Source organism: Phalaenopsis equestris, unplaced genomic scaffold, assembly GCF_001263595.1.
Source record: "Phalaenopsis equestris unplaced genomic scaffold, ASM126359v1 Scaffold000061, whole genome shotgun sequence".
Classification (NCBI taxonomy): Eukaryota; Viridiplantae; Streptophyta; class Magnoliopsida; order Asparagales; family Orchidaceae; genus Phalaenopsis; species Phalaenopsis equestris.
The window spans coordinates 577,549-590,137 of NW_018164503.1; the positions used below are offsets into that span (position 1 = coordinate 577,549).

At 33.5% G+C, this 12,589-nt stretch overlaps 1 protein-coding gene across 6 annotated transcripts in view; it reads left to right on the forward strand.

The window, feature by feature from the left end:
* The window catches only part of LOC110019537, a 15,244-nt gene that overhangs the window by 2,248 nt on the left and 407 nt on the right, over positions 1 to 12,589 (forward strand). The window contains exons 2-9 of one of the 6 annotated variants that reach the window (XR_002293461.1): positions 1,036 to 1,651; positions 1,769 to 1,850; positions 8,653 to 8,719; positions 9,846 to 10,031; positions 10,126 to 10,186; positions 10,261 to 10,434; positions 10,774 to 10,892; positions 11,461 to 11,805. Coding sequence is in view for 4 of the 6 variants with exons in the window: in XM_020717233.1 (XP_020572892.1) it covers positions 1,036 to 1,651; positions 1,769 to 1,850; positions 8,653 to 8,719; positions 9,846 to 10,031; positions 10,126 to 10,186; positions 10,261 to 10,433 (1,185 nt within the window). In the remaining 2 variants the exon portion in view is untranslated. Of the gene's footprint in view, positions 1 to 1,035; positions 1,652 to 1,768; positions 1,851 to 8,652; positions 8,720 to 9,845; positions 10,032 to 10,125; positions 10,187 to 10,260; positions 10,435 to 10,773; positions 11,154 to 11,460; positions 11,806 to 12,589 lie in introns of those variants that run through there. The other 5 variants (XR_002293462.1, XM_020717236.1, XM_020717233.1 and 2 more) reach the window with 5 other exon arrangements.

Sequence of the window (12,589 nt, forward strand, 5' to 3'; positions counted from 1 at the left end):
TGGGGGGGAGTTTATTTCTAGGATTTCTGCTATAAAGGTATGGAATCCAACAAGTGATATACGCAAATAATCTAGAAGTATAATAAACCAATTCCTGGAAGGGTTGACCGAATTTCTCTTTCAGTTTTTCATGACTAATTATGTTCATCTTTACATATGGAATCATAACTATCGAAACGCTCTAGACAAGCTGGACAGAGTGGTAAATTTAAGCCTGGAGTCTCCGTAAGAGAGGATGCTTGTGTTGTACCTGTGAGAGTTACTCAACATTATTTTAAAAATTTGGATCACAATCTAAGAACTAGCTTTCTCTCAAATTCAAGCCATAAAAAATGGCATTCGTCTGCTTCGTTTGAAGCTGAGGAAAGTTGTGAGATCCCTTTGCTTAAAACAGTAAGTCTTGACTTAGCAGATTTGAATACCACTGAATAATCTCATTATGTTGGCATCCTTCACAGTGCTTGATATGGAATAGTGAAGTTAAAAAAGTCACTACTGCAACAACCAGAAGCAATTTCAAGCATCCACCTATAACCAACATAATCGCCACCGTTTGTATTCCTGTCAATGTAAAAAACTCCCAAGTGCTAACGAGTCTATATAGGCCATATACGATTGCGCATACAAAGAAGAAGTGAAATACAATGCAGTCTTATTCACAGCTCTTTTCTTCTGCTTTCTCAGTTCTCTGTTTCTGCTTTTTGTTATTCTTACTAGTGGCATTTACATACACAGCAAACAATTCTTATGTATTTACATATGTCACACCTAAACTTTCATATTTACACATGTATCTTTTAAATATTTAATATCACACCAAAAATAGCACTATTATCACTTTTAAAATGTGAAATACACCTTCTCATGCATAGTTTTAAAGCACCAATGTGCTATGAATGTAAATATGGAAGTTTTGGTGTGAAATATGTAAATACCTAAGAATTTTGAGCAACGTATGTAAATTTCCCTTCTAAAAAACTATCAGTATTGCAGCAATTCAGCTGCTGAACTTCTTTAATTATAATGTCTATGCAGGTAGATTCAGCACTGGATATTCAAAAAAGCACGAAGACAAGGCATGGTCGAAGGTATCGAAGGAGAGGGAAAGGCTTTCACTATGAACATCACATGACATACTCTTCACTCCAACCTCAATCAGATTTTGGTTTGACCCATCCGTCTGCGATACAAAAACGAGAAAATGGAAAGGATTCAGTGAAAACAAGTGACTTTCCCTTGCCTGCAGCTAAAAACTTGGCGCCATCAGCTGAAAAAGAAAATTATTGTTTGGCAAACACTGCATTTCATGGCTCCAGGAATGTTTTTGTTCCATCTGAGGTCCATATTTACAATAAAAAATGTTCTGAAATTTCAACACATGTAAAGGAAATCAACATGGCAAGAGTGAATAAGATAAAATGCTTGACTAGCGAATTTCATGAAAATGACAATACAGACGCTGCAGTTTTACCTGACAATAGAAGTTGTTTAGGTAACAAAATGGATAGCACACTTGTCGCAGTTGAGAGAGCATTGAGAAGCCCTTGTCGAAAGAAGTTGCTCGTCCTCGATCTCAATGGTATTCTCTGTGATGTGGTTTTTGGTTCTCATGGCTCTCGTTTGCCATATAAGAAGGTTAGCTTGCGATCAGGTGAACAATTCCCATCATAAATGAATTCCTAAAGTTTCATGTTAGAAATAATTTTGCAAAAAAAAAAAAACAAAAAAAACTGCTAATGCATTATTGTATTTTGTATTGTATTTTTAGTCTTCAAAAGGCCTTTTTTGGATGAATTTCTTGCCTTCTGCTTTGAAAGGTTTGCTGTCGGCGTATGGTCTTCGAGGAACAAGTATGTCAATATTTGTTTTATGTATTATTTTATTGGGAAATTTACGTACTTACGACACAATTCTTGTGTATCTACATATCTAATACCCAAAGTTTGATTTTTACACTCATAACTGTTGACGTTAAAAAAAACTACTAAAAATTATTAATATTATTAATTTAGTTAAATTTCACTTAATTAATATTAGCTTAAATTTAAAAAACTTTAGCATGAATTTTTTGTAATTGCTCCCGCTTCTGCACTCTATTGCTTCTTCCTCTTTATTCATTGGCTCGTCATTTCCATAATCAAAGGGGGAAGTTGTGCCTCTCGGCAGAGAAGAACAGAGGAACTCTCATTCTCTGTTACTCATTCTTCTCCAACTAGAAGCCTTCTCAAGCCTCCCTTCCCCTCTTGATCGTGTTCTTCGTGGTACAGTAAACTAGATTTAAGAAGGGAAGTAGCAACGGGATTGCTCGGGATATGCCTTTCCTTGCTTGCTTGGTTCACTCGATACTGCGCAACTAGGGCTGGCTGGGAAGGTACGAAGGAATTGCGACACGTTCAAAGACCTTTTGAATTCCCAACTTTCACTTCCTTCTGCTTCGCCTTTTCTCCCATCAAGAGTCGACGCAAAATTCCTCTCACTCATTGTCCAATGACGGAAGTTCGTACCATGGTCAATCCTTCCACTCTACTTTGCAGGTCCCGCAAGCCTCCATTGTTCCTTCGCTTTCTTCCCTCACACGTGAGCCAACCACACTATTGTTCCAACTTCTTATTTCAAGCCACATTTCTAGCCGCTCCTTGCATAGTGTCGATCCGCCTCCTCCGTTCACGAAATCAAAGACAGAGCTAGTCGTCCTTCCCTACGATGCCTTTTCAAGCCGCGATTCCTCCCTCTAATACTGTCCTAGCCTTTGCTCCAACTCGCCCAATTTCTTCTGTTCTTCCCTGTAGCCAAGCTCGAATAGAGCCCAATTTGCGTTGAGTTGATTAATTCATCAGAACCTATCTGAATCCACTTATTGTTGTTCATTTTTTTTAGTGTTTGTTGTGCATTGTATTAAAAAAAAGAAGAGAAAATTGTGTTGTACTTTTATTTTGTGTTGTCGTCATCGTCGTCGAAAATCATGGCCTTCACTCAGAGAGATATAAGTGAAATTTTCAAAAATTACCAAAATTTTCGAAAATCATGGTCGTCGAAAATTGCGATAAAAAATCATGGTCGTCATTCAGAGGGGTAATTGTGAAATTTTCGAAAGACTACATTCAAGGAGAGCACAATACAAGTCAGGTGAGGAAATCACGAACTCTTCTGGAAAATTATCTTTAAAAATTGGGGATTTAAAGTACTCGTCTGTACAAAAAACAAATACCTGCCTGTAGGAATTAAGTACCGTTCGGGAAAAACAAAGTACCACTCGAGGAACGTTGACTTTGATCTAACCTTTTTTGCAGGTATTTTGAATGTGTCATGTCTTTTCAGATCACAGGTTAAAATGTTTTTTTTGCTCCCAGTCGTAGTGCCTTACGACACTGACCAGCGAGTCTTTTGAGATAGCTGGGAAGACTGACATTCTCCAGTGCTCTTTAACTGGGAGGGACTCTGGGAGGTTGCTGAAATTTTTGGTGATTTGGACTTGTAATTAATTTAAAATCTTAAAATATTTGAACTTTAAAGACAGCTTAAAATGTGAATCATTTGAAATTTTAAAATAATTTGAAAATTCTAGCTTTTAAAATGCAGACTCTTAGGATTTTAAAATATTTAAACTTTTGGGCTTTCAAGTTTTAGGCTTTTTAGAGTTAATGTATTTTAAAGTTTGGGCCCTTGAATTTAGGCTTATAGTGCTAAAAAATAATTCAAACTTAAAATTTTCAAAACTTTAATATTCATTACCAGCCCGGATGTGAAAAGTGGAGGGTTGCGTTAGGTAATGGACAACTAGCGTAAAATTTGTCGAAAAAAATGGCATGAATCATTTTAATCATTGTGTAAAATTTAGGGCGTCCCCTAAAAAAGACTCGTTGTATGACCTGAATACAGTATAAATGTGTAACTGTCGTTACATCGGCGCCTAGGTATAGTGTCAAATATAGCAAGGGTTCTCACACTACGAACGAATGCGGGTAAAAAAGTTGGTCTATGAAACTAATGAAACTAATAGTATGATAGGATCTTGGAATATTGGTACTCTCAATGGTAAATTAATAGAATTGGTTGATATTATGATTCATAGAAAAATTAATATCTTATGTATTCAAGAAACTAAATGGGTTGGAGAAAAGACTAAGGAGATTGATAATTTAGGTTTTAAACTTTGATATTCTTGTAAGAGTTGCACTATAACTGATGTAGGTGTAATTATTGATAAGTTTGAAATATAATATTGTAAAAATTAATAGAGTTGGTGATAGAGTTATAGTTCTTAAGATTATCATTGATACTAAGATTTTTAATATTATAAGTGTTTATGCTTCTGAAGTAGGTTTAGATATAGGATCTAAAGCTAAATTTTGGAGTGACTTAGAAGACTTAATACAAATGATACCTCTTGAAGAAAGAATTTTTATTAGAGGAAATTTAAATGGACATGTCGGTAGAGTGGTAGCGGTAGAGGTCGGTAGAGTGGTAGAAAACTTCAGATATACTCATGGTGGCTACAATTTTTGAGTAATTAATGAAGGTAGAGCTATTTTAGATTTTGCTGTAGCGTATGATTTTGTTATTACTAATACTTTATTCAAGAAAAGAGATGAGCATCTTATTACTTATAAGAGTGGATCTAATATAACACAAATTGATTATTTTCTTATGAGAAAAAGAGATCGTCGAGATTGTAAAGATTGTAAGGTCATTCCAACTGAGAATTTAAGTACCCAACGTCGTTTATTAGTTCTAGATTTTAAGATAAGAGTTGTAAAATAAAGAATACTAGGACTCATCATCATAGAATTAGATGGAGAAACCTAAAAGACACAAATAAAATTATTTTTATGAGTAAAATTCAAGATTTCAAATTTTGAGATATTCATGAAGAAGCAAATGTTATATGAGACAAATTAACAAACGCTATTAAACAAGTAGCAAAAGATGTGCTTCGAGAGTCAAAAGAAAAAAAAATTATTAATAAAAATAGTTGGTGGTAGAATAATAATGTGCAAGAAAAGATAAAATATAAGAAATTATGTTATAAAAATTGATTTAAATATAAAAGTTTTAAGAACTGAGAAAAATATCAAACGGCCTTCAAAGAGTATAAAAGGACAATCTGTGACGCTAAACATTTTGCTTTTAATGATCTTTATAAGAGATTAGATACTAAGGAGAGTGAAAAATATATGTATAAACTATCCAAACAAAGATAAAATAAAAGTAAAGATTCAACTCAAGTAAAGTGCATTAAAGATGAAAATCAAAAAATATTTTTCTTAGAAAAAGATATTCAACATAAGTGGGTGAGTTATTTTGATAAATTTTTTAATGAAGTTTCTGAAAATACGATCAGACCTTAGTGATCTTAATTTCGTGAATAATAATAAAAAGTTTCATTTTTACCATCGCATTAGATGCCTGAGGAGTGGAGGAAGAGTATTTTGATCCCCATTTTTAAGAATAAAGGGGATGCACAAGAGTGTGCAAATTATAGAGGAATTAAGTTGATATGTCATACTTTAAAATTATGGGAGAGGGTAATTGAACATAGGTTAAGATGCATCACGAAAATTTCTCATAATCAATTTGGATATGGAAGCTATACATTTATTGACAGGTTTGATGGAGAAGTTCAGAGGTAATAAGGAGAATCTGCATTTGATTTTTATTGATTTAAAAAAAGCTTACGATAAGATTCCAAGAGATATCCTTTGGAGAGTTCTTGAGAAGAAAAGTGTTGATATGACTTATATTCAAGTCATTAAAGATATGTATACTAGAGTTGTTACTTGTGTTCAAATTAAAGGAGGATTAACCAAATATTTTTCTTTTTCTCTTGGATTACATCAGGGATCGGCTTTAAGCCCATATTTTTTTGCTTTAGTTATGGATGGTCTTACTGGACATCTACAGGAGGATGTACCTTGGTGTATGTTTTTTGCTGATGATATCCTTCTCGTGAATAAAACGAGAGAAAAGCCCAGAAAAAACTTGAATTATGGAGATCTACATTGGAGTCTAAAGACCTTCATTTAAGTAGAACTAAAATTGAATACATGGAATGTAATTTTAGTAGTAGTAGCACTAATGACAGAAGTGTGACTTTGGGTGATCAAATTATTAAAATGTGTGAACGATTTAGATATCTTGGGTATGTTGTTCAAAGCGGTGGTGATATAGATGGGGATGTAATAGTAGAATTCAAGTTGGTTGGTTGAAGTGGAGGAATGCGTCGGGCTTTTTGTGTGATTGATAAGTACCGCTTAAACTGAAAGGAAAATTTTATAAGACGGTGGTGAGACTTGCAATGCTTTATGGCATTGAATGTTGGCCATTAAAAGAGAAGCATAATAATAAGTGTTGCCGAGATGAGAATGATTAGGTGGATGAGTGGCTTTACACTTGGAGACAAAATGCGAAATGAATATATCTGTGATAGGGTTGGTGTAGCTCCTGTGACGGACAAAATTAGAGAAAGTCGTCTTAGATGGTTTGGTCACATTAAACGTCGACCATCTGATGATTCGATTAGGAGAGTAGATGTTTTAGATTCGACTTGTGTTAAGAAAGGCAGAGGTAGACCTAGGAAGACTTGGGCTTATTGTATAAAAAATGATCTTAATTTACTAGAACTAAATTAAAATATGACACTAAATTGGACGCAATGGAGAAAAATGATTCATGTAGCCGACCCCACGTAGTGGGATTAAGGCTTTTTTGTTGTTGTTTTAAAATTCATCACCAGATTCGCAACACCTACTAGCAAACAGAAAACGGTCCCTTTTTAAATCCTAAAATCATAATAATTTGGAAAATACTTTGAGCTCTAAATGATTTTAAACTCTACATAAAGTCCATGGTTATCTCTCAAGTCAAATGAGACATTGAAATATGAGTCCACTCTTAAGACTTAGATGAGTACTACTTGAGATATTCTTAAGATATGTATGTGTTAATGTGTTTATATAAACTAATCAATTACACATTTTCAAAAGCCTGCATGTGCTCCAAAAATATTGAATGCTCAAATATTAGGTTCGAGAATGCTACGCAGGCTAATCGGGCCGCATTGCCTTTAAGAAAGGGTGGTAATCCCATTTAACTAGTCCGATTCTTCTCCTTGTAAGGACTGGAGTTGACGAGTCAAGTATTAAAATAAATGGTCACATCTTAAAGTGCGAATTTACAAGTGTAAATCATATAGTCTGATTCGTCTTCTTAAAAACAGGAGTTAACAAGACTCATACCCTAAAATTCTACCTAACTAAAGTGAACGCCCCCTTCAATGCTTAACTCCCGATGATGGTCATGTTGATTGAAAATTTCATCCGGAGGGGTTAATTTTAAATCAAGATTTTCAATGTAATCAACCTGAATCTCCAAGTTAAAATAAATCACTAGACTTGAAAATAAAATTTCATCAACGTCGTAACAATTTGTCTAGGGTAACAAACTTCTGATTGACTTCAGCTCACAAAGAATGTATGTCGTATCAAATGCATCTTTATATTCACAATCAAAGCAATTGCGTGCCAGTAAGGATGTAGTCCGAGTCCTCTGTCCGTGTGATTTCACCGCTAAATGCCACTATAAAATAGCGATTACGATCAGGGCCCTTTGACCTAGTGGTTTTCGTCAAATTGCATCATTTTATTACGTTTACGACAGTAGCTCGTATCTCTCCAACAATTTTCTACCTGTTGAGTTGTGAATCATAAGGGTACAATTGATTGACATAAAATCTTATATTAGTTAAGGTTGATTTAAATTTGTCCCCTTAGAAAAATCTTCACCCCAAATCTACAAAAATCTCCTGGACGAAATAACCCATGGTTGCTGAGAAGAATTCTTCCTTCATAGTAGGTCGACTATTTTCTCTAAATAAGTAGATCAGACACAATGCGACCTGGGACAACAGAAACATAAGATCTTGATCGACAATGCGACCCGGGACAACAGAACCATAAGATCTTGATCGAGTTTCGTCTTCATTTTCCCATCATCCACTTTAAGCTTCAAGTGATAAATTTTATAACTTAAAGTTATCTCTCTGTTATTATATGTTAAATTTTCAATTATTAATGATTGACCTTTATCGAAAGTGCTCTCCCGTTATCTGGAGGGGTAATTAACCATAGGGACTTGCACTTTTTGAATCCCAGATCAAAAATTTCTCGCAAAATGAGGGTGTAATCTCCGGCTAATGTCTTGTCTACAATTCAATTTGCCTTCTGAAAATTTGACCCTCCAAAGCTTTCTCAAAATGAAAAAATAAATTAAAATAAATGCAGAGTCGTTGGGGAGAGGTCAGAATGTTTGGAGTTCACAATAATACCTTGGTGTCATAAACCTATGCATGAAAATATGTACTTCATTTTTAAAAAGATACTGATGGTGGCATTTTTTTTTTTTTTTTGTGATGTTAAAGATTTGAGTACTGTGGATGTAAATATGAATGTTTACATGTTTGATATGTAAATACATAAGAGTTGTGTTGTATTTATATTTTCTTCTCTTCCTTATTTGACATCCATCAAGTTTTATATTTTACAGTGCTATAGAAATAATTCTTTCCATACCTTCGTTATACTATTATTATTTTGCTTATTTTACTGTTTCTAATCTTCTTGTAACCAATGTGCCATTTTTTATTTATTTCTTTAGGAATAACATTATTGGAGTCATCAATTATGTAATGCGGGATTCCAAAGACAGGTTACTTTTTTGCTGGGTATGTGAATAATCAAGTCGTTATGATTATAGTATCCGGTGTATTTGTTACTGTCATATTCTGTTGCATGCGTTTTGTTTTACTTTGCTAAACCTCTAAATTTCATTATAGTTGAATTTATTTTTTCATAATCTGTAATATTTAGCTTTAAGGATCATCATGTTTCATTCATTTTTGTTTATGAATTTATGTTTTCACAATTTCTAACATTCTCGTTCAATCTTATTTCTATTGTCCTCAAGTCAAATTTTATTACGCTTTATTTGGTTGCATAAATAAGATTGTTTTGAGCTTTTCTTTTCTAAAATCATACGCAATTGTAATTTTTAATCTTTGAATTTAATACCTTATGGTTGTAAGACAAAGCACCCAACCACTAGGCCAAATAGGCTTTACAATAAGATAGTTTTGAGCTTATAAACAAACAGGCTTACAGAAATAAACATGATTTAATCGACACGCGATAAAAGATAATATAAGAAAATTTGTTTTCCTTAAATGAGTGCTAAACTTGAGTGAAGAAACGCTGTTTATACACAATAGACTTAACCTGTAAACAAATAAGCTTTATTCAGAGATCTACCGATGTATTTTAAGCTTGGGGCATTTACATGCATACCACGCAATTCCAATTTATTTACATTTCTAACAGCTAAACATAAAAAATACCACTATTTTAATTTTTGAAAGTGAAATACACCTTTTCATTCATAGTTAAAGTTGCATATATATAAAAATTGAAGTTTAGGTGTTACATATATAAATGGACAGGATTTAAGTGGTATGTTTGTAAATCTTCCAAAACAAATTACTTTTTTGGCTTCATAAACTTCATACAAGTTAGCATAATCTGATATGTTACTTAAGCTTCATAAGTAATCAGTTTTATTTAATTAGCCAAAACAAATAAGCACAATGAAACCATATTTAACTTGTTTTTAGCTGTACTTAGTTTGTCGTTGTTCGCTTGCATTCGCTATGTGTGAAGTAATACGCCGTGATACTTTATTTTGCCTCAACTTTATAATGGTGTAATTAGTTCCTTTAATTTATTATTATCCATATAGTTTTTTATAGTCATTACTTATCTAAATATTTTATATTCTTTTTTGCATCTATTTTGCAGGATCAATCTAAATGCACATTTACTGGGTTTAATACAATTGAGAATAGGCATAAACCATTGGTGTTAAAGGAGTTGATGAAGTTGTGGGACAAAGAGGAAGCGGACCTTCCATGGGAGAAGGGAGAGTACTCTCCATCAAATACATTGTTGATTGATGATTCACCATACAAGGCCCTCTCCAATCCTGTATGATTTTATGACTTTTAGCCTTTTTCGTCTTCTTCGTCTTTCTTTTCATGGTTTTTACGAGGATTTGTTTGATTTGTTTCGCCATCGACAGCTGCACACCGCTATTTTTCCTTCTCCATATGATTTTCGAGACGAAGGGGATAGCGTTTTAGGTAATTGAGTCGAAATGAATTAGTTTGATTAGCTTTGCTCGAGAATCATATTTTTGGGATTGTATTTGGCTCAGGGCCAGGGGGAGCAATTCGAGTTTATCTGGAGAGTATAGCCATGGCTGATGATGTTCGAGATCACGTGAAGAAACACTCATTCGGCCAACAAGCTATCACACCCGAACATAAAATGTGGAGCTTTTATAAGAATATCATCGATAAGAATGACCCCACGGCTTTAACCAGATGAGGTTAGTGATCACTTATTTTATCGGGATTTATGTGCATTTTTGAGATGAGAGGCGGGTACATACCACATAATTTTTATGTATTTACATATTTAATACATAAACATTCAGATTTATATGCATACCATTCAAATCCTTTAACATCATGTCAAAAATACCACCGTCAATATCTTTTTAAAAGTGAAATGTATCTTTTGATGCATAGATTTATGACACCAATGTGTTATTAGTCTACATATTAAACTTTGGTTGTTAGATATGTGAATACATAAGAATTGGGTGGTAGTGGAAGAATTGGGTGGTATGTATGTAAATTTCCCAACATAATATTATGGCATTCAGCTGCAGGTTTATGAAAGAATTTATTGGTCCAGATTTGGCTCAAAGGTAGGAGTATGGTCTTTTGGCTAAGTGGTCTCAGAAAGGAAACTTTTGCTTTGATTCTTGAAGCAATGAAGAATGTAAGTATCATTTACTGCAATTATCTGTTCAAAACTTGTAGATAAACACATCTTCATTTTGCCAAATTTTGTTGAGGGTTATAATTGTAACAAAATTGAACCTTGGTTGGATTTAGGCATAGAGTGAAATTTGAGCTTGTAGAAAGTTCCACAAAGCAATTATAGGATATTGAACACCTCCTATCATTGTTGTAGATCAAGTTAAAAACTATAGCTCCTGAGTAATTTTTCGCGCTTCCATGTGCCAATGTTTGTTGAGGGTTATAATTGTAACAAAATTGAACCTTGGTTGGATTTAGGCATAAGAGTGAAATTGGAGCTTGTAGAAAGTGCCATAAAGCACTTATAGGATATCGAACACCTCCTATCATTGTTGTCGATCTAAGTTAAAGACTTTAGCTCCCGAGTAATTTTTTGCGGCATAACCACGGCCTTAAAATAAAAGGCCCGAGTTAACAAGAGTCCGATGCAGGACCGCATGAGAGTTTTAAGGAATTGTTTGGTTGGGTATTTTTTAAATATATGCATTTTAATAGTGTTGGGACTAATTGAAGCGCATGTGTTTTAGAAAAATGATTATTATTTGGGTGAATGTAAATTGAATGCATTAAAATGTTCGGACGTGGATGAGGGTTGATGCAAAGCGGCAGCAACGAGCAATGGTACGCGGTAGCCTTGGCGGCTGGTGTGGCTCCGAGATGATGACATGTTGGAATAACCGACAAGTGCATTGCTTGATTTGAAATATAATGATTTGGGCAATTCCCAAATGTACAATAAATTGATATTTCGTAGTATTTCAAATCTCCCAAAATTTTATTTTATTTTGTTTTGGTATCAAGCCAACCAAACTGCACTGAAGTTTTATGTCCAAACAGCACTTAAGCTCTGTGACCCTTTATATAATTGGCCATTTACATATATGCCACTCAACTCCTATGTATTTACACATCTAACATCTAAACATCACTTTTTATATTTATACATCTCAAATCTTTCATATCACATCAAAAATGTCTTTAATAAGTGAAATATATTTTTCCATTCACACTTTTTTTTTTTTCAACTTAATCGTGGACTGGCGAACTTTTTCTCATCCCCTAATATCTTGGCGACATCACTTATTTCTCATGTACTTACATATCTAACTTCTATACTTAATTATTACATACATGCCATCTTACCTATTCATGAAAATGTGTATTTTCACTTTCTAAAAAGTTAAAATGAGTGATATTCTTAATGTGTATGAATGATTTGGTTGGCAATAATGTAAAGAAGTTTAGGTGCTAGATATATAAATACATTAGAATTGGGTGGTATGTATGTAAATTCCCGGTAAATTTATTGCTGAAACAGTTATTTATCACTTATTTCTCATGTACTTACATATCTAACATGCCATCTTACCTATTCATGAAAATGTGTATTTTCACTTTCTAAAAAGTTAAAATGAGTGATATTCTTAATGTGTATGAATGATTTGGTTGGCAATAATGTAAAGAAGTTTAGGTGCTAGATATATAAATACATTTGAATTGGGTGGTATGTATGTAAATTTCCCAACATAATATTATGGCATTCAGCTGCAGGTTTATGAAAGAATTTATTGCATATTTATAATTGCACCACTTTGGTGTCATGTATTTCACTTTTAAAAAGTAAATAATAGTTTTTTTTTTTTTTTTTTTTTTTTT